Source organism: Archocentrus centrarchus, chromosome 14, assembly GCF_007364275.1.
Source record: "Archocentrus centrarchus isolate MPI-CPG fArcCen1 chromosome 14, fArcCen1, whole genome shotgun sequence".
In the NCBI taxonomy this organism is placed as follows: Eukaryota; Metazoa; Chordata; class Actinopteri; order Cichliformes; family Cichlidae; genus Archocentrus; species Archocentrus centrarchus.
Genome location: NC_044359.1, coordinates 19,006,236 through 19,028,084, shown reverse-complemented (window position 1 = coordinate 19,028,084; position 21,849 = coordinate 19,006,236). Strand labels below are relative to the sequence as shown.

Genomic DNA, 21,849 nt, shown 5'->3' with positions numbered 1-21,849 from the left:
GAGTTTACTAGAAAATCGCGTGGAAACTCGTTGCCTTAAACCATTCTAGTTTTTACACAAAGATGAAACTAAACATGTTTAGTAGTCTTTACTAAAATTGATTAGCTCATATAAATTTCTTCCTATTTATGAGAGCTAATCCATTTTAGTAAATACTACTAAACATGTTTGATACATTGTACTAAGGTTCTAAGTTAACACAACTAAACATGTTTAGTTTCATCTTTGTGTAAAAACTAGAATGGTTTAAGGCAACGAGTTTCCACGCGATTTTCTAGTAAACTCAACTAATTTGGATTAAGAGTGAAAATTACTTTTAAGCTAAACTGTAAAGCAAATAAGCAATTTAACATTTAAAGCTATTTATATTTTGTTAATATGATTAATAACATTTCCTCTTACCCTCTTCCTATTACCCTTTTTATGTTCAAGTTGTATTGAATGTAACACTAAATTGTAAAGAGAATAAATCAAATACATTTCAATATTCCAATATTTTATTTTTTGCAGAATACTTACGCAAAAAGACAATTTTAACTATAGTTTGTCATCATGCTTTTCACAAGTATAAAAAAGTATCAAAACAGTAGCCATTCAAAAAAAAGTTTGCCATCCAAAAGGCAAGTAAAAATAGGCATATGTGCTTGAACTCAATTCTAACATGTTTAGAGGAGGAATACAAATGCAGCAGCATTCAACAAAAATATTTGCATCCTTTTGGAAAAACTGGACACCTTAAAATAGGACACAATCTCCAACTTGGAAAATGCACAGATCAACTATGTTTAAGGGAAAATTTTGCATGTTTTATGTAAATGTACAGTCTGTGTTGTTAGTAAATGTAATCAACTGAAGCAATAAATTCCTGTGCTGCTATTGACTGAAAAAACCTGTAAAATAAGCGGTAATGTTGCTGTTGAGGAGGAATTACATTATTTTGAATTTACTGCTTCAAATGACTACATTTACCATCAACACAAACTGGACATTTATATGAAAAGTGCTGAATTTTCCTTTAACTGTATCAACTAAATATTACTATGGAGCCCTGAGCATACACGTCTAAATCCTGTTTTGTAGAGTACAAGTGGCCTGACATTGATGTGTCTTATAACACTGTAAACTGAACATTACAAACTTTCTTAAGAAATAAAAGTTGAGGCAGTACTGCTGCACTGAACTGCATTAGATAATGCAGATGGAGTTGATAAAGTTGCTCAAGTATATTTTCAACCCCCTGACTGTTCACTGACAACAACACACAAGACATTTCTTTACATCGCAAGCTGGTTTTTCAATGTTTGTAACTTTGGTTTTAGTTCAACGTGGCCCAGCTCAAGAAATATCTGTTGGATGAACTGGAACGTGAACTTCATAGAAATGGGGTAACTGAGATGCATTGCATATGCAAGTCCAAAGAGAAGACACATAGCTTTTGGCAGGTCTTGAATGTTGTCCATCACCACTTCTCCCTCAATGACAATTTTTAGTGAGGCTGGACTGAGATGCAGGGAGGATGAGGGCACAGCACCTTCAGGTTGAACGAGGAGGATCCCAATGTCAATGTTGCAGAAAGAGTCATCGTCATCTGAGTCCTTTATAAATGACAAGAGCACAACAATGATATTTCAGTGACATCAATAATTGATAAAAAGAAATAACTTCCACAATCAAATTGAAATTTCTGTCATATCATCTGTTTTATCATACTATGCAGCCCTAGTTTCCTAGTGTAAATGTTGAATGAGTTGGAGCTCCACAAAAGAACATCTATCTAGCATCTTCATGTGCTAGTGCTAAGTGGAACAATACCTTATCCTTTGAATTATTTAAAACTATGCTCACAAGTTTTCTTTAATCACTGGAACTGCCATCTGTTTTCCCACGTCTGTCTGTCTATGCCCAAATCCTGACATGAACCCAACACAGCATAGCATAAGATATAAATTAAGATAAAAAAAAAACTATCCCTTTAAAGTGGGTTGCATGAGGTGCTTACAGATGCATCAGCATATTTACCTACAGTAGATGGTGGTCAGCCTTTCCCCACTTTGGAGAAGCAGCAGGTGGATCAATGTAGGTAGATAAGCAATTACTGCTGCAGCTTGTATTTTTAGATAAGTCAAAAAATTTATATCAGTTTTAGTGGACGCATACTATTTTCAGCATCTCAAACTGCTGTCCAACGGACCTATCTGACTAGAAAATTAAGTTACAGCACTCTCTTCATGCCAACCAAATGCCATAGGAAAAATTAGTAATTTTACCTCATAGAACACAAGAGTTGTTAGTCTAGCATGTCCTTGATCCTTAAATGTGTACTACTGTGTGAGTTTAGTGAACTCAAACCAACCAAATAATAACACAATCGAACAGACTGAGGCAGCAGTAGAAGAGCCGTTCCTCTGTTCAGCAAAGTAAACAGATTTTGTCTATGAAGTTTGGCAGGAGAAATCTTTATACAACTTATATAAAAGTAATTTTATGTCAGAGGTCTGACTGACAGTAATGCAGTGAAAATATTCTATGTATAGTGTACATTTCACTGATCTAGATTTTTTAGGTGGCTAAAATAATGTTGTTAGAAACACTGATCACAGCAGTATATTGCTTAGTTTCCTACACCAGTACCTCTGCTGCTTTTCCAAACAGGGGCCATGTCAAATGGCACTTAATGCAAGTAATACACTGACTTTGGATAAATAGGTCATACAACACAGCTGCAAAACATTATTGCAAAGTAAATATTAAAGAATTTAAAGTATTTCAAAGACCCATGAGAACCATGTATAAGAGTGAAAATTCAAGATTGAGTTGTTATTGTTCCTTTAGGTAGTCTTTAAGTAAAATTACTTACAAAGGCTGGTTTGTAGAAGTCTGTGGGGTTGTCACCAAGGATAACAGGAAGTCCTCTGAGCACCAGTGTTCGAATATCAGTTGGCTCTGCAGTCTTTTGGGCAGTAAAATGACAAAAATAAGCAAGTAACTAAGCACAATTGATTGTATTAAACAATATAAAGTCCCCACACCTTCTTAAGCATCGTTATTACGAATGTACAATATATCGGCATTAACATCGGTATCAGCCAATATTAGTCATTTGTTAACATGTGAGTATTGGTCCGATAAATAAAACTGGGTCAATATTAACAACCCATATCTATTTCCATCTTCTTGACGGGCAGGGGAGGAGGTTGGTCATGTGGTATTTGTTTGGTCATGTGACAGCGATGCAGCGCAAGATTGTGAGGAGTTCATCTGAAGCAGAGAATCAATGTCAGCGGTGGGATTGTTTTGTTTTTTCCAAGGTGTCGAAAGGGTAGTGAAATATATATATTGTATACATTATCAGTTATCTGCCATAACAGCAATATTAATATCGGGTATCGATATCATCCCACATTTTAATATCAGTGCATCCCTAATGGTAATCAAGGACTTTTGAAGGCACATTCCCTAAAATTTAAGAAATACATGGCTCATGGTTAATTAACCCACTGTTACAACACTGAGAAGAACTAGCAGGTTTTACTGAAGTTCTCTGAAGGTTTTAGTGAAGTTCAGAAACTCAGCCTTGTTTTTCCATCCCTAAATTCAAAATCTTTTAATCATTTCAACAATCTATGGGAAGCATGAAAATGAACACAGTTGGACTTAAAGCCAAGTCATTACATGAGCTGTTGCACACAATGCAAGTGCATAATAGGACCAACCTTTGTTTGTTGGGAAAGCTGTGTCAACATTTGGCCAATGTTCCCTCTCTTGGATCGAAAAATCTCGATAAGACGAGGACTGTGCCGATCAATGCTCTCATAGAATTCCTGTTTGAGATTCTTGCCAACAATCCTGTTGAACTCCATGCATACCTGCAAAATACAGAAAATGCTCCAATATTACATCTTTACAGCTAATAACTGAAGGTGGAAGCACCAGAGTGAGGCCAGCAATAAAAATTGCACAGGTGTGGACATGGTCAGCTGTAAAACACAAAGCCCCCTTCAACTCACTCACTTTACACTTTAAATTTGGGGATATTTCAGTTATTCTAGTCAAACGTCTTTGACAAAAACTTTGTACCGCGCACAACACAGGAGTTGCTTTTCTACTGCCCTGATTGTTTGTGGTATTGTGTTACTTTTGTGTAGCAGACCATTGCTACATATAAACAGACTATTAATATTTTGCGTCAAATTATATATTTTTGTTGGCAAGTAACCTTTTAATAAGCAGGATAGCGTACTGTGAACAGGGAATTAATAGATGATAAACCTCTTCAGAATAATCTGAAATCAGAGTTCTGCATCAGGGTGTTGGGATTGATTTCACAATAATGACTAACTCAATATACAATATTCCTTACCAAAAAAGATAAAGGCAGCTGTAGATAGCAACTCCCATGTCCTGCATGGTAAAATTACTTTTTTGCTGACAGTGGGAATGGCTAACAGATAAATATTTTTAGGTTTTATAAAGGCAGTTTCCTAAGAGAAACACAGACACATATTTAAAAAAAAGTTCTCATTATCTTAATCATGAATGAACTAACCTGATCTTCTGTGAAAAGAGCAGGCCAACGTTCCACCATCTCACATACAGCAGGTTCTGACTCCACCACCTCTTTTCTTCTCAATGCAAATGTCAGATCCATCTTCTCTTTCACAAGCTGTCCATTTGGTGTTCTCTTCTGCATTTCATTAACCAAGTCTTTGTGGGCACCCTCAAGGGCTACCTGATTAAATCCCTCTGGAAAGTTGGGTAAGAAGTTGATCTCGCCTTTCTTGATGTTCTTGTTGGCTGGTTCTCCTTCAGTTGAATGCCCTCCTCATTTCCCTGCATTTACTGCTACATCAAGGCACCCTGATCTTCTGCGCTTTGTTCTGTAATTAGCCATTTTAAATTTTAGACTATTTTTCCAGCCACTACAGCGACTGGTTGAGCCTCGCTCCTGGAGAGAGGGGTGCTTGCTTATGAGGGCTTGTGCAACACTTTCAAACTGAGCATTATTTGGGTATGCTGTGCAACTATACATGCTCTCTGCCAATCTTTCAAGAATCTCATGTTTCAGCTCTTTTGTTACTTTCAGGTGCGTACCATCACGAAGAAACTGATGATCTGCTTGCCTAAGTCTATATGCTACATCAACAGAAAAATCTGGGATATCAAAACAATCTGGCCACTGTTTCTGTCGCTCCTGCGAGGATGTAGAGAGGATCTCTGTATCTGCTACACTGGGTGTGCCACTCAAGATTTCTTCAGATGTTGAGACAGATACCAACTCAAGTAGAGGGATGACCTTGACTGTTGGTTTTTCAGGAAGATCTTCGATATCTGTCAGATTGCACACTTCATAATTGAATTCAGGATCTTGGTACTGGAGACTGAAGTTAAAATTAAGTCCCAGTGATCTTTAAGCTTGCCTATCAAATCCTCCACTGTAGTGGGTCTCGTATTCAGAACAACCTTTCTTATATCCGTCTCTGTGAAAATTACTCTCAAGGTCATCTTCTGGTGTGCTGCCATCTTGGAAATAAAAAAAATAGCTTATTAGAAATATATACACAAAGACATAGATATTCAGTTTAACATAAGGCTTATCAAAAAAGATACAAAATTACCAATTAGGCTTACATTTAGACTCTATCTAGAGCAATGCTAGGACTGACAACACTTGTGGTTTCTCAACACAGAATATAACGAGTGAGTGTCACTACTGAATTTTCTCCAAATCTGTATGCTGACAGAGGGAAAACATCATTCAGCTCTTTTAGTTCCACCACACATAAAGAGGGATTTGTGCTGCCACAGAGTTCAAATGATCTGACATGTTCATGGTACCATGCCATCATTGTATTGCAGACAAACAAGATCTCTGTGTTTATTGCCACAATCTGCTTGATCTGTTTGAAATTTGGGGAGGCCTGAACATGAACCAACAGAGTATCATATCAGCATAATATCTAATTCCATCTACAGAGACTGATGATGCAACCATAACCTTTGTAAGTTGGGGTACTCTATTGCAGAAAACTTGTTGGACATTCTCGGGGAAAGATGTGATCAGTGCTGTGGTAACCTTGTCCAGCTCAACTGAGGGCTTGAAAAACGAACTTGTGTCCAAACAGTAAGCCATCATTTTCTGATGCTTTACAGCCAGTGTAAGTGCCACATGTCTGAAGTTGTGTGCATTACGAATGACCCGCTTGAAGAATTTATGTTTTCCCTCGAAACGCATTGTCCAGACATCTGACAGTGGGCCAAATGCCTTAATCATCTCAGGATAATGCATAATGAAGTGGTGTTTTGGACGCAATTTGAAATTTGGGAATGTAGTTTGCAACAGTTCTCTGTGTTCTGACACTTTGCATTCAAAGAAATGTATAGACTCTTCAGTGTGCCTTGTTGCTACAGCCAATTCAACAATATCTTTAAGGAGCATCAGAACGTTCCAGGCATCGTCCCCCTTCAGGCACTTTATGGCCAATGAGAAGTGGGAGCAACCTGATTAGAGCCCAGTTCTCATGGCCATTTCCACCTATGGTCCCTTTGGTAGAGAAGCCTTGGGCAATAGGCTGAGGCTGGTCAGTTTTGTCATGAAAAGCATATGCAAAAGATGTGATAGCATGGTTCAGTGTTTCTAATGTGAAATATTTCTTAGAAATCAGTTCTGAAATGCAGAGTGATAACTCAACAGGAACAACCCCTTCAAAAAAGTCGTGTAGGATGTCAGGGGGATAGCCATGAACAACATGAAAGTGCTCCAGACTGTCAGTTAGTACACATCGTCCCTTTACACCATACTGTTTTGCCAAAGTGGGATCCTGCTGTACCTCCTGTACCTGTTTGTTGTGAATGTCTGCAGTTCGGGGTTCAAAAGAGCCTGAGCTTACCTCCTTGTCTTGGATCTCACTCATCGTTGCCATGCAGAACCTGCAGAACTTGTCCACTCCAAAGCTCTCAAAGAATCCTGCAAAAGAATGAGCAGCCAAGTTATCAGCAGCCACATACAACACTGTGCCTTTGACACATGCTCCCAACTTCTCAACATTTAGGCCATCTTGCTCCAAAGAAACCAGATCCTGATCAGAGGATGAAGAGTTTTAGCATAGCCATATTCTTTTACATCAGAGGCTTTACATAAAAGAGCCAAGTTGAATGGACTGGAGTGTGGACCTATATTTTGATGGCACATTGGCAAGCACCCAATACACTGCACTCATTTTATGTTTTTTCTTAGATGTCCCGAATGGATTAGACACTTCAAAATCATCTGTGTAAAGTCCAACAGCGATTCTGAATTCCTCGCTGTTAAGGGGCCATTTTCTTTACAGTACAAACCATCTCTGTATGTACTGTACTCATGTGGCACATGTTTTTGTACTGGAAGAGCTTTATCTAAAATGTCTGCCCTGTTCAACATTTTCTGTAACATGGCATTTATAGGAACATATACAGCACTGGATTTATTTTCCCTGGCAATAAAGTACTCAACTGGCATAACCACATCAAAGTTTTTGTTTACATATGCTGCTCTCCTTTTAGAGGTTGATAAGGAGCCACCCTTGCCACAATACTTTAGTATGATATTGCTCTCTGAGGCAGCCCTGACTACTTGTTTCACAGTTGAATCATCTACATCTGTGTGTAGCTTCAAAATGTCCTTGACTGAATTGTGCAGCAGTGGTTGGGACAGTTCACGTAAATGTAGGAGCTGTTGTATAACTTCATCGATAGAACTTTGTGGAATGTGGAGGATGGTTTGCATCTTTAAAAAAAGAGCAGCTAGGTTGTGCTCCAACTGTTTCCCAAGATCATGATGCTCTTCATCGCTGGACTCTTCGCTGCCTTCTAAATCAACAGTGTTGTTTGGGGGCCCAGGTTCCTCTTCTGCCACTTCATTGGTTTCACTACCAGACACTATTTCTGGTTTGAACATCTTCCAATTGCCTGTTCTGTGCTGTTTACTTCTGTGTGCATTGAATGTGGAGTACACAGTAGTATTAAAGTTACACCCATTATATGGACAGTGGACTCTGTGATTAACTTTTAAATGTGTACTCCGCAAGTGAGTGATAAAAACTGCCTCTGTGCAAGCAGCAGAAAAATCACAGGACTGACAGTGAAAGGTCAGTGTTTCACACAGTTGTGCATCTTGGTCTTTCTGGTGAATTTTGGATAAGTGGACCCTAAGTGCACTGATGGACTTAAATGTGCATAAACACTCTTGGTGTAAGCAAGGAAATGAATGGTACAGTTCTGGTGTAGCTTCCATGTTTTAGCCTGTAATGTTTTAAGAGGTAACCCCTTTTCTCTGATGTAAACTCACAGTATTTGCACTTCCACTGCATCTTCACACGGACCTGTAAGAACAAAAAATAATAAAGATTTTAGCACACTTGTCCACAACCATGTCATCAGCGATCAAGGAAATATGGTACTTTTAAATACTGTCTCCCTTTGAAATTTCTGTTCTCAGCCTGAAAATTTTGTTTTCCCGTTTCACATTAGAGTTAAAATATTGCCGAATGAGTTAGGCTTACCCTTCTGTCTGCAGACAACTGACAGGTTTAATAACGTTTCTAACTTGTTGTCAGTTCTGTATTTTAAGAGTCTGCAGAGGTGAAGAAGAACAACTGGCGATAACCTTAGCCTCAGCTCTTTAGTCATACAAGATTTCAACCTTTGTGTCTAGGGCTGCATAAAACGATTATTTTAGTAATCGAGTATTCTATCGATTATTCCAGCGATTAATCGAGTAATCGGATAAGAAATACTTTTTTTTATTAACAGTTTATCTGCATATTTTAACTTCCGTACTGCAGTTTTTCGCCTGTGAACAAACAGCGGTGGATGGAGCAGCTACAAAGTTCTCTTTTCTTCACCTTAACACTTGCTGATCAGGTGCTTGATGAAGGACCTCCAGCTGTTTCACAGATTTAATGGTGGTTACTAAAAGAAAAAGCTGCTGTTTTGGACGCTGGAAAAACGTTTCCTTTTTCACTACTTGAGCTCACCGTCACAGCTTCGCCTCTTTGCGCTTGCGCAGTTAAAACCGCTGCCTGCTATGAGTGTTTTGAAAAACTAGTGGCTGCGGGAGCCATGGTGCATGTGTGAGTAATGGTGTAATGCTTTGTATTCACAAGCATTCTCGAAAATACGTTTCTACTGCAGGTCTATATTTAGTCACTAATAAGGGATTAAAGTATAAAAAATATTTTGAAGGAGCCCCTCGGTCCTGGGGGGCGGGCCTTCCGGTACCGAACCATCGCTAGTGCTAATAGCCCGCGCTCGCTAGCAAACCAGTTCTGGTAGCTACAGCTGAAGTAAAGACAAAAATAGCAGCTGAAATTCTCAGCGAGCAGAACACACACAGACACACAGAGAGCAGTGGAGGCGTGGAAATGCATGTCAGCGACAGTTGCCACCCGTCCCGTAAAGTACGGAACACGGCATGTTACGGAGCCGTATTCCACGGAGTCCCGTAACATACGGGGTTCTGTATTTTACGAGACAGGTGGCAACTCTAGTGATGATCCACTCTGTGTTAAATGAAATCCATCGCAGCGACGGAGAGCTTTTTAGAATGTGTGCTTGTGTATACGTGAGTGATTCACACTCCAGTCCAGTAGGTGGCGGTAATGAAGTTCTATGTTGGTTTGCCAGCCCCCAATAAACCCACAAAAAAACGTCAGCACTAATGCTGCTAATGCTAGTGAGGAGCGCCGCTTACACCGAGACAGCTGAGCGCTGCAGAGTTTAAACGAAGCATCGACACAGTAAATTTGTGTCGATAAATTTTTAGAATCGATTTAATCGAGTTAATCGATGAATCGTTGCAGCCCTATTTGTGTCCGACCATTACATTTCAGTACATACGAAACCGTATAGAAAAAAACGTGTACTATGTTAACACAAGCACATGCTGTTACGAACGATGTGAAACACTAAGCTAACGATAGCATTTAGCTGTCTTGACACTACTGGAGCGGCTTTTTCAATTAAAAAAAATTACTCTCAGAGACAGGATACACTCGGCTTAAACTTGGTGTAGTAAAGGTTTATTTCAGCAAACTACATCTCTCCTAAAGTAACTGTCCGTTATAAACTGAGACTCGTCAGTACGCTAACACTAAGCCAATGCTAACATTCGCGCTCGCCACTCCACTCGCGATATTTAACTTCGATTCCAAAACCCCTCACTTTACCTTTACAAAGTGTTGATAATGGTGGCAGTAGGCTGTAACTATAATTTTCAGTTATAGCTGCACATGGAACTCAGCTATCTTTTAAGCAAAGAAATAGCTAGTATTATTTAAAATAGTTATTCTTCACACTTAGCAGTCAGGAGCCGTTGAACTTGCCACGGTGCATGTTGCAGCAGTTTGAATATGCCCCGCCCCTTCACTTCAAAAACATAATATCTTTAGTAATCTCTGCTTAACAAGTTCATTACACTCTATATTTGTGTAGAAAGGTACAGTTAACTAATTTGATTTAGTAATGGGACAACATTTTTACCAAAGACGAAAGAATAAGTAATGATTACTAAAACGTTTAATTACAATTAATATCTGGGTTAAGAGTGTACAGTTTGACCTGTCAGTGCAGGATGGAAATAATGGCGGCCTCCAAATATGAGACATACCAACAATCCACTGTGCAAAATGTCACGTGACCCCAGCTGATGGACCCACTTGGGATCCAGTAGTAAGTGATTGTCTACTATAGTCAGATGTAACATAGATATTCATTAGTCGAGTTAATACGGTAGTCAGTGCATAAACACATGGCATGGCTATATTGTAAAGCAGACTACAAACAAAAATAGTTTTTAAAAAGTTAAGTAATAATTACTTCGCTGCGATGTAGAAATACCCATCAATATTTATTACTTCACTGTAAAGACCGCTTAAGAGCTCATTTAAGTCAATGCCCGCGATTCTTTGCAAGCCTCGCGAGTCTTCAGCAGCCGTTTCCCTGGAAACGAAGTCAAGCAACCGCACTCTAATGGTTTAGCTGCTTTTTTTCTACTTTGGCTTTTGACTGTAGCTTTGAATATTTAATTTTATAATGAGTAGCGATTACTACGAGACGCTGGAAATAAACAGAAACGCAACAGACGCAGATATCAAAAAGGCGTATGTTATTTGATAAATATTAAACGGTAGGCCAAACTCTCATCTTTTATAATGAGGCGCTTTGTGTTAATCGTCCCAGTTTTTCCCCCCTTTTATCGTTTTAGATATCGACGTCTTGCACTGAAGTTTCATCCGAAAAGAAACAGACACCCTGGAAGCTCCCAGAAATTCACTCAGCTGGGTGAAGCCTATGATGTTTTGAGCGACCGTAAGTGTCAGAATAGAGAGGCTGAAGTTTTGTTGTTCTTTATTTTTTATTTATTTATTTTTTTTTGGAGGGGGGGGGGGGGGGGGGGGGGTAGCGTTATGGGAACACTCGACGATCATAGCAAAGTCTGTTAATCATTAGCCACTGTGTCTCCTTTTGCCAAGTGACTGATCCTCATCCCTCGTGGCTCAGTGCTCTCTAGGTTTTTGCGAGTATACTTTTCACTTCTGGTGGCATGAGATGGTTAATGTAACCCATTCAGGTTGCAACGGTGGTCAGTCCACAGCTCCTCCAGGATGGCACATCAAGAAGAGCCATTGTAAGAAGGTTTGCTGTGTCTCCCAGCACAGTGTCAAGACTGTGTCTAACAATCGGTCTGGAGATTTCATCAACAACCTAACAGCATTCAAAGCACCGTTGACTAGCACATGGAGATCTGTGCAACCCTCCAAGGATATGCCTCCCCAGACCATCACTGACCCACTGCCAATGGGCAGGCAGCCTAACATTCACCATGGTGTCTTCAGACTTTTTCACATCTGTTAAATGTGCTGACTATGAACCTGCTTTCACGTGTGAAGAGAACTGGGCACGTCCTCCGCGCTTTTGAGACTGTGCTGGGAGACACAGCAAACCTATGCATGGATGTGCCGTCATGTAGGAGCTGGCCTACCTGTGCAACCTGGTTGGGCTGTATAGTTGTATATCTGGGTGAGGAACACACCAGCAAAAAAAAACAAAACTATAGAAAAATCAGAGAGGATGTCTGTGGCCTGTGGCCACCACCTGTAAAACCATCTTGTTGTGTCTCCAGTGCACCTGCTGTCACTTTCATTTGCAGCAAAGCAGGTGAAGTGGGTTCACAATGGATTATTGTACCTAACTGAACAGACTGATATCCCTGATGTGCTAACTGGCTTTGTGGTATACTGTGAAGATCTATTGTTTTCTTAATTTTTTTCAAGCAGTGCGTGTTATTGTAATAACAAATCAACTCAATTGCAATAAGTGATTTTAAATTTGGTTGCAGTATTCATGTCAGTTGCAAGATAAACGCACAGCTAGAGCAGAGTTTAAAACTGATATAAGTAATATTAACAATGAAAAACAGAGAAGTGGGAATAACTACAGAGTTTTATTTACAGCTTTTGTTTTTACAAAACATTCTGCAGTGCAGAATACTGAGAAAAGTATTACAAGACTCAAATATAGAAAGCTTATTTTCAATTCAGTTTTATTTATATAATGCCAAATCACAACCAACAGTTGCCTCAAGGCAGTTTATATTGTATATTTTAATACCAGTTGATGGCAATTAAGGTATACAGTAAGGGTATTTTTTTCTGATGAAAGACTACATAAACCAGGCAGTACTTGTTGCATGGAGAATGCACCGTATGTGTCTGTATCAATGTCTATGTTCTTCATGACAGCTCGAAAAAAGGCAACTTATGACAAGTTTGGAGAGGAGGGTCTAAAAGGTGGTATCCCACTTGAGTTTTCCAGCAATGGAGCTTGGTCATCAAAATACGTCTACCATGGAAATCCTGACCAGACATTCAAACAGTTTTTCGGAGGCGACAATCCATTTGCAGGTCAGGAAAAAAACTGAATCAAAGCCCACACAGTTAATGTGCCTCTTCAAATGTAATCCTGTTTTTTTGGTTTTTTTTCCTTTTCACTAGACTTCTACACAAATGATTTACCTCTTCAGTTTAGTGGCCTGCAACCAGAAGTGATGAAAACGCAAGATTCACCAATTGAGAGAGATCTTCATTTGTCCCTGGATGATCTCTTCCGTGGATGCACAAAAAAGATTAAGATATCTCGCAGAGTAAGAGATGAATATGTTGTCTCCTTCCGTGGCTTTCGAGGGGTAAAATTCATATATCCGTTAGACCGAAAGCTCTTTGTGGGGTTTATATCTAACTAATCAACACCATTAAAAAAAACATAAGTATATACTGTAGCATTCATTTTTGCCTCATACATTGTGCGCTGCTTTATTTATTTTACAGGTTATGAATGACGATGGATGCACATCTAGTATAAAAGACAAGATCCTGACTATAGATGTAAAGCCTGGATGGACTGAAGGCACAAGAATCACTTTCCCCAAAGAAGGAGATCAGGTAACTAAATGACCTGAACCCCATTTTAAATTGAAGGTTTAAAATATCTGCAACCGTGGTCACTAATAACTCACCCAGTCTGTGTCTGTTAGGTAGAGAGTGATCTCATGAGTTGGTATGATGTTTTATTTTTATCCTTTTACACAAAAAAGTGTGTTACAGCCTCATTTGGGCTCGTGGCTCCGTCGCCGGTGCTGAGCTAATACTGTGTGGCCTCGCGGAGCTGATTTCTCTAATTAATTCCCATGTTAACATTTATGTAACTGCTCAGTCACAACACCACCCTCTGTTACACTGAGCCACTTAAATGTCATCTGACAGTTGTGTTTGTTTGCTTTTTTTGTTTTGTTTTTTACATTTATCAGATCATGTTTAGATTGTTTTACTTTGACTTAATGAATTGATTGTGCTATGCACTTATGTGCACTTTACTTAGACTGTACACAAGTAGGGTACTCCTGAAGATCTCTTATAAGTAGATTTCATTTAAGTAGCACAAGCTTACTGCCAAATAAGGCATTATGCTTATTATAATTTGGGCAGATTTAGTCAAAAGAAATTATGTGGTCAGTGTTTTTACCGTTTTGCTGTATTTTACCTCTAGGGACCAAACAGCATTCCTGCAGATATTGTGTTTATAGTGCGACAGAAGACCCATCCTCTGTTTGTAAGACGTAACAACGACCTCATCTACAACATCAAGATTACTCTGCAGATGGTGAGTCAGATTATGGTTTGATTATTGATCATTCATAAAGGTTTGTTTGAAGCTGCAAATTGCCTACTTTTCTCACAGGCTTTGACTGGCTTCTCTGTGGACGTGCAGACACTAGATGGCAGGCTCCTCTCTGTTCCTATCAATGACATTGTGCAGTAAGTGCTTTTACTCAAAGATTAGAAGTGAGACAGCGGATGATTAAAAAAACCTCAACACTTGCTAAAGTGTAGTATATTTTGATTTTGTGCATTATATGCATTAATTTTTCATTCTCTGATTTATTTGTCATGACATATCAGCCCTGCATACAAGAAAGTCCTGAGTGGAGAGGGAATGCCGCTGTCCAAGGATCCATCCCAGAGAGGAAACCTCACGCTTACTTTTGACATTGAGTTCCCCAAGAAGCTTTCTACTGAGAGGAAGCATCTGATCAAGCAAGCTCTATCACTTAAAGATTAATCAAATTTCAAATACATGTGTTATGTTCCTCAGACTAATGAGTTTATGTGGTTACATGTCTGTCAGGAGAGGGCGACACTGACGTAATCTTTATTGGCAAATCATGATGTTCTGTTTTTCTTTACACTTTGCATACCGTCAAAATGTTTCTGTAAGCAGTTAAAAAAGCACATGCTGGACAGTTATAAAAATTAAAGCCAGTGTATCTGTGGTCAAACACGAGCCCACTGAGAGACAGTAACTATTACAGAAATGTTTTGCAGCTGTGATTTGCTGCCATCATGGCTCGTTTCAGCTGCTCATATGTGACAAACATCACCACATTCCAGGAGCCCAGGCGTAAGAAAGATGGCATAAACCTTAAGAGAAAGGAAACAGAAACAAAGACATTTTTAGTTGCAGTCCATTCATATTAACAGCTGTCAAATGAATATGGAATCATTGCCTACCCTTTGTAAAAGGCACACGGGCCCTCTTTGGTCATCATGGCAGCAGCACAACTGAGAACGCTGCTGTACTGACCAAGAGCAGAGTTCATATATCTTGTCTTGACCACATCAACGGGCGAGGCGATCACTGTTGTGCACAGCCCTGCACCAAAGGCTGAAGCAAAATGGCAGGGCAGATTATCTGTGGAGTACACACAACCCAGGATTGAGTATTATATCACATGCATGCATCACATTACTGTGAAGCCACTGTATTTTACCTGTCAGGGGTGTGGACCTAAGAAGCATATCCTTGATGAAGTCATATGTCACCAGTTCTGTGCAGTTAACAATAGCATTACGTGCAATGTTTGGAGCGGTACCTGTGTGGCAAAAAAAGATACATCATAAGAAATAAAGCAGGAGCCTTTTAAAGATCTATACATTTTGCAAGGTAAAGCTACCTTTCCACAGACCACTAATGCCTTCCTCCTTGGCAATGGTCTTGTAAGCATCCACTGTGCTGCAGTAGCGCCTGGCATGCCCAAGAGATCTGGCCTTTGCCTGGAAGCGAACTTTCACCACATCTGTGGGCTGAGCAATAGCAACTGCCATGGCACCTGTGGTAGATCCAGCCAGCAGCCGACTGCCAATGCCTGCATCTAAACCAGGGAAGAGAGAGATATCAGTACAGATTGGCCGAAATTTCCGTCAGCCAAAACAACTACTTTATTAAAATGCTTTCACAGACACTCACGGTCAGAGCCTTTAGTGTAGAACTGTTTAACAGAGTCATAGAGACCAATTCGGACAGAGGCGAAGCTCATCTGCCTCTGGAGTCCCGCCACCAGTCCACTGTATAGACTCCGAGGACCCTCAGTACGCACCATGGTGGCAATCGTGCCAAACACTCCTCGATACTTCACTGTAGGGCCACTCCCTGTAGCAATGGAGCCTCTGGCCTCTCCTTGAATCTGTACAATGAAAATTCAGGTGACTAAGGATACAAGAATTTACATAACTATAGACCTTCAGGATTGTGGGAGCTAAGATGCTTCAAAGATTTGTGCTTGGTAATGGTACGTGAGGATACATTTGCAAAGACTTTATTACTACCTGTAGTCGCACTTTGGCTGTGTCCAGGGGGAAGGTGAGCAGGTCTGCGATGCAGGCTGCTGTTCCTGCTCCCACAAACTTCACAGCTGCTGATGGTGGCACATCTGCAGGTCTGAATCCAACCATTTTCCACAATTCTTCTAAACAACACAAGGATTGGATTATTAATATATACAGGACAAGATGTTCCTGCAAAATCTGATAGAAAAAAAACCACAAACACACTGCATTCAGAAATGAGTGTTTTTCATTTGAAACTGCATCTCTCAAAATGTGACACAGAAGAGACCCAGGAAGCAGAGCATTGCTTATTTATTGGATCTGCTTGACATACTTTATCCTAACCTGTGTTACTCACTATGCTAGTAATACTGGTGGGTGCTATGTACTATAAGCATTTAACAACTCAATTCAGCAATAGCAGCACCCCTAATAGAGGCTTTAATGAGGCTGCCGTTACCGTAACGTTCTGTGTCCTTAAAAGGGCTAAAAAGTCAGCTTTTTAAATTCAGTTCAGCACCAGGAAATACAGTTTCCCATTTTATTCCCCACATACAGTTCAATTTGTTACTAATTCTTACCTTTATTGGAGCAGTTTGGCACAGAAAATTTAGAGATCAGGATTCTCTAAAGGTGTCCCTTTGGCTGAACTTTGTCCCGGCTATAAATTGTTTTTCTTGTTTTTCCATAGAAGATTTTTCAGCAGCAATGAGACATATAATCATACTCCAAATCCTGCATAAGAGAAGCATTTTAAAATCAGCACAGCAGTGTAGCAAAGCTTTATCAATAAATAATGATGCCAATATTCCAGGAAAGTAAAATTAGAAAGTAAAAGTCTGGCTGTACCGTGATATGATGTGTAACACTGAAAAGCCTCTCCAAAGGACAATAACCAAATGTATCGCTGAGTCTCAGACAATGAATGGAGCAGACGGAGGAGTGGGGAAGAGGTCGGCTTCTTTATATACTGCTCGTGATGCTGTTACATCACAGCATAGCATGTGTTACATAGTGGGGGTCCCACCCCAAATATGTGGGCTAACTATAAACCTGTGTCTGCATTTTTCTCATGTGTGAATGCATGTAGTTTAGACATGCCTTCCTTCTGTCTTCTTGTCTTCACAAATTTATTATGTCCTCACACCAACAGGGATATTAATACAGAAACATTAATTTTTATCTTCTTTTATGAAATAAATGCTTTATGTTTGAAGCTGGATTTTCCAAAGTTGTTTAAACAACTTTTAGTTACGTTAGTGATTTCTGTAGAGGTCTGCGCAGCATTATAAGGCTTCAAGATTAAACGCTGAGTCATGATGAAAGTACAAGAACTCATGCGCATGTCCACTGCACACCAAATTAGAGCCATATGTTAAGAACGGTAATTGCCTCACCACAGCTTTCGGTTAAAACGTTCCATGATTTCTTGTTCCTTCATTCAGGTGTGAAGTTGAAACATGCAGTTAGCTCTGTTCTGTTCTGTTTATGAATAAATTCAAACTGTATTATCTATTTAAATAGTGGAGATGCAATTCAACTATGCCACCGCAGGGAACTCTAAAACAGTGCAGCGTTGGACTTTTAGTGCCATCTTGGTAAAAATAAGGATTGTAAATTTCAGTGTTTATGAGTCAGTGCATGGGTACATGTTGTCCTACATATGCAGTGGTATGATGGCGCTGTGAGTCTGTCATCGTCCCAGTGTTTTTGTTTTTTGCACATTCAGAATCTGTTTTGGTTCTTAGTTTAGTTTTCTGAGTTCTGTTCTGTGTCATGGTTTTTGTATTTAGTTCCTGACTCCCTGTGTTCCTGCTGTGTGCCTGACTCCCTGATGTTTGTGTCTGATTTTGTCTGTCCGGTTCAAGTGTCTTAGTTTGTAGCCCTGTCTCTGTATTTATTCATTCCCTGCTTTACTTTAACTTCAGTCTCGTCTGCTTCCTCTGTCTTGTTAGTGTGTGATTCTGTTCAGCTGTTTTCCCCAGTGTGTCCTATTTCCTTGATTACATGTGTGTGTGTGTGTGTATATATATTGTCTGCGTTTCCCTTTGTTCCTCGTTGCATCCTCATCGTAGTTTTCCTCCCGCTGTGTGGTCCATATGTCCAAGTCTTGTTTCTAAGTGAGTTTGTATTTTGTTCTGCTGACTCAGTCCAGTTCCGTTTTCTTCTGAGTTTTCCAACAATAAATGCTGATGAAAAGTCAAGTTCTGTCCATTGGGGTTCTCATCCTGCCAGTATCACATATAGATGTTCAAAGGGCTTCACAGGCATAAAAACATATTAAGAAACAAGGTCAGCTAAATATTTAAACAAACTAGCAACCCATATGAAATACATACATACACACCCACATACACAGACATATAAATAAAAATCCATAAGTTAAAATAAATGAAAAAAGACACAGTCTTGGAAGTAAGAGAAGCAGAAATCCAATATGATATTGATGAAGAAGATATGCACACATGTATCTACCAGATTACTAAATGGGGCTGAACTCAGTAAATTCAACTGTACAATGGCATGGCGTGGAAGCACTAGTTAAATTCTAGATTTCAAAAGGTGTGTTTTTAAGAGTTTCTTGAAATTATCTGTAGAGTTTGTTTCCCTAAAAGTTTAGGAGCATAAACTGGGAAAGCTGCATCCCCCAGTTTTACTCTGCGAGGAACAGTGAAGCATCTAAGAGTTTGAGTCGAGACATAAAGTGACGGACATCAAAGCCACACCGAAATCCAGTTTTTCCACTAATTTATGCACTTTATTTCATTGTGTTCAAAATATACATGACTCATCGACCAGCAACAAATCACTCATTCTTTTCACATTAAGTGACACATACATTAAACTACAACAAAAAAGGTAAACAGTGTAAACAATGCAGAAAAAGTAAAAGACATATTGTGGTCACTTTTAGGTATTGTCAGACAAAAACCATCTTCCTCTTGGAAAGCCCTAAAGGAAGTAATAACTAAGGTTACAGCCTAACATTCATGTGATCTTTCATTTCATTCTTGTAAACATGAAAGTTTACATCAAAGCATTTCCCATCTTTTATACCAGAAGGAGCTTTTTGTAATGGAATTCCTGACCATTAAAATGCATGAAGCCTCTTTAAGGTCTGATCTTTAAACTGTTAAAATATTGCAAAAATGTCCCCAGAGTCTTCCTGCCGGAAGTCTTTGTAATGTCTTTGTAACCAAGAGTCAGCAGTAGTCACCATCGCATCACTTCTGCATCATTTCTTGGTGTTTGTTTTGCAGTCCTGAGTGAAAAAAACGAAAAGGTCTGATGAGCTGCGGTCAGAACGGAGACTCCCAGTACTGCTGTGCCCTGCTCAGGCCCTTTTTAATTTGTTCATAAGTTACAAACATCACAATGTTCCAGGAGCCCAGTCGCAGGAAAGAAGGCATGAACCTAAAGGAGTGACAGGAAAGACACGTGAATAAGTAGTCAAAATACTTTTTTTTTTTTTAATCTATGTTTGCTTCATGGATGGTCATGTTAGTGTCTGTTTACCCTTTATAGAAAGCTGTGGGTCCTTCATTTCTTAGCATTGTGATGGCACAGTTGAGAGCACTGCTGTACTGGCCATTTCCTGAGTTCATGAAACGTGTTTTAATCACATCCACAGGAGAAGCCACCACCGTTGTGCAGAAACCTGCGCTGAAGGCGGCTGTGAAGTGGCACGGCATGTTGTCTGTGGGAGGACAGAAGAAAAGTTACATCTTTCACAGTATTTGCCCGACATTTGTTGGACTGATATCTGTAATAAGCTCGATTCATGCCCCCACCTGTCATTAGGTCATACTTCAGGATGAGCTCTTTGATCATATCGTAGGTCACCAGCTCTGCGCAGTTTACGATGGCATTACGAGTGATGTTTGGCATGCAACCTGGAACAGAAGAGTGCATAGTAACTTTGAATACAGTGGAGGGCATTTTTATATAAATATGACGTGAAGAAAAAGCGGGTACCTTTCCACAGACCACGCACACCCTCATCTCGGGCAATCGTCTTGTAGGCATCCATGGTGCCATTGTACCTCCTCTCACCGTCAGCCAGTCGTACCTGGGCTTGAAAGCGCACCTTTACCACATCTGTTGGTTGTGCAAAAGCCACAGCCATTGCCCCAGTGGTACAGCCCGCCATGAGCCGAGTAACAATCCCTGCACCTGTGGGCCATATTTGTGTTGGTCACAAAGAAGCAGTAGAAGAGCAACATGCTTGTTGCTCACTCACTGATACTCACTCTCAGTGCCTCGGGTGTAGAATTGCTTCATGGAGTCGTAAAGGCCAATACGGACAGAAGCGAAGCTCATCTGTCTCTGCAGGCCTGCCACCAATCCATTATAAAGACTCCTGGCTCCTTCTGTGCGCACCATGGTGGTGATGGTGCCAAGCACGCCACGATACTTCATTGCTCCAACCCCTTCGGCTTTCTGAGACTCTCCCTGAATCTGCACGGCATGATGCAAATGAAAGAGGGTCAAATAGGATCTCTGTTATAAATTCTAAAGTTAAAATAAGTTTTAAGTTAAAACACGGTTACCAACTAACCTGTAGTCTGACTTTGGCGGTATCCAGTGGAAAGGTGACAAGGTCAGCAATGCAAGCTGCCGTGCCTGCTCCGAAGAACTTAACTGCCGCAGAGGGCATCATATCTTTGGGTTTCATGCCAACCATTACTACGCCTCTGCTGATGATATGAATGGAAAGATATGCTCTTATGATCCAAAGACCTTTGGTTATGAAACAGCGCACCAAAGAATATCACTGCATTGACAAACACGTGGAATATAACCACATGATGTAAAAATATACTGTAGGCATAACTATATAACTGTTAATAATTTCTCATATTACTGTACTGTACTGGAAATATTTTGAACTGTTCATGCTAAAAGTCATACACACCTGTAACTCAGGATAGCGACAAGTTTCAGGTTTTCTCAAGAAGCAGACTAGTCTTTGGAAGTGCTTCTTTTTTAGAAATGTCTTGGGCCATAAACTCTCCTCGAAATGAGCCAGCAAGCATACCACCACCACTCACTGCAAAAACAACCATTTACCATAATTCAGCAAACCATGATACACTCAGTTTTAGCTGAAAGCTGTCTAAAACATGAAATTTATGTAACTGGAACCTTTAAAACATATTGTTTTAATACTTTCTATAATCAGCTGCGTGTGATATAAGTTGATTTGGAACCCATAAAACCTTACAGAATTAAAAAAAAAAAATCATGGTTATGTTGAAGTGCAAGATTTTTACCTTAATAGTGTTCCAAGCAAGTTTTAATCCAGCTGAGAGGAAAATACATATACAATCCCTTGGGTAGTTATTCCCACAAGCGTTCTCGTCTGCTGTGTTCTTACTGTTCCAATGTGGAAGGAGCCTCCCCATATTTATAGGCACCTTTGGACCATGTCTGCACGCAGTATAGTCTAGCAAGTTGTACACACCTGTTATGTGAATATCATGTTTATCAGTCTGTGAGGCTGAGCCAGATATTTGAGCTCTTGTTGATCTCTTCCTGATGGTGTCATCATGGCAGCCTGGCATGAACTCTATGACTACATGTGAACATTTAGAAAATTCAAGACAGTTTTTACAGTAACAATTTACTGCTGACAGTATTGCAGATTTTTTTT

General features: G+C 39.8%; 4 protein-coding genes across 7 annotated transcripts; 1 reads left to right on the top strand and 3 right to left on the bottom strand.

The window, feature by feature from the left end:
• Window positions 1-498: 498 nt before the first annotated feature.
• Window positions 499-10,310, bottom strand: LOC115791763 (uncharacterized). 3 transcript variants are annotated; one of them, XM_030745994.1, is made up of 7 exons: window positions 10,203-10,310; window positions 8,324-8,357; window positions 6,888-6,964; window positions 4,547-5,520; window positions 3,714-3,866; window positions 2,858-2,950; window positions 502-1,595 (listed from the first exon to the last, which is right to left on the bottom strand). In XM_030745994.1, exons 4-7 carry the CDS (start codon window positions 4,688-4,690, stop codon window positions 1,275-1,277), a joined length of 711 nt encoding a protein of 236 aa, XP_030601854.1. In that variant the 5' UTR covers window positions 4,691-5,520; window positions 6,888-6,964; window positions 8,324-8,357; window positions 10,203-10,310; the 3' UTR covers window positions 502-1,274. The 3 variants fall into 3 exon arrangements, 2 of the variants coding, with proteins under 2 accessions (XP_030601854.1, XP_030601855.1); XM_030745995.1 differs by lacking the exon at window positions 10,203-10,310 and having other exon boundaries at window positions 8,324-8,639; XR_004020986.1 differs by lacking the exons at window positions 8,324-8,357; window positions 10,203-10,310 and having other exon boundaries at window positions 499-1,595; window positions 6,888-8,290.
• Window positions 10,311-10,980: 670 nt separating this feature from the next.
• On the top strand, window positions 10,981-14,786 carry dnajb13 (DnaJ heat shock protein family (Hsp40) member B13). Its single transcript, XM_030745996.1, has 8 exons — window positions 10,981-11,135; window positions 11,240-11,343; window positions 12,777-12,938; window positions 13,029-13,177; window positions 13,362-13,475; window positions 14,080-14,193; window positions 14,272-14,348; window positions 14,493-14,786. Exons 1-8 carry the CDS (start codon window positions 11,068-11,070, stop codon window positions 14,650-14,652), a joined length of 948 nt encoding a protein of 315 aa, XP_030601856.1. The 5' UTR covers window positions 10,981-11,067; the 3' UTR covers window positions 14,653-14,786.
• On the bottom strand, window positions 14,740-17,128 carry LOC115791765 (mitochondrial uncoupling protein 2-like). Its single transcript, XM_030745997.1, has 8 exons — window positions 17,046-17,128; window positions 16,778-16,931; window positions 16,197-16,336; window positions 15,838-16,054; window positions 15,545-15,742; window positions 15,362-15,463; window positions 15,102-15,282; window positions 14,740-15,011 (listed from the first exon to the last, which is right to left on the bottom strand). The coding sequence occupies exons 3-8, from the start codon at window positions 16,320-16,322 to the stop codon at window positions 14,897-14,899; spliced, it is 939 nt and encodes a 312-aa protein (XP_030601857.1). The 5' UTR covers window positions 16,323-16,336; window positions 16,778-16,931; window positions 17,046-17,128; the 3' UTR covers window positions 14,740-14,896.
• A 1,937-nt stretch (window positions 17,129-19,065) lies between these two features.
• LOC115791964 (mitochondrial uncoupling protein 2-like) lies at window positions 19,066-21,593 on the bottom strand. Of its 2 annotated transcripts, none has more exons than XM_030746272.1 (8): window positions 21,470-21,593; window positions 21,112-21,246; window positions 20,755-20,893; window positions 20,447-20,654; window positions 20,172-20,369; window positions 19,988-20,089; window positions 19,713-19,893; window positions 19,066-19,610 (listed from the first exon to the last, which is right to left on the bottom strand). In XM_030746272.1, exons 3-8 carry the CDS (start codon window positions 20,878-20,880, stop codon window positions 19,496-19,498), a joined length of 930 nt encoding a protein of 309 aa, XP_030602132.1. In that variant the 5' UTR covers window positions 20,881-20,893; window positions 21,112-21,246; window positions 21,470-21,593; the 3' UTR covers window positions 19,066-19,495. The 2 variants fall into 2 exon arrangements, with proteins under 2 accessions (XP_030602132.1, XP_030602133.1); XM_030746273.1 differs by having other exon boundaries at window positions 20,755-20,890.
• Window positions 21,594-21,849: the final 256 nt, after the last annotated feature.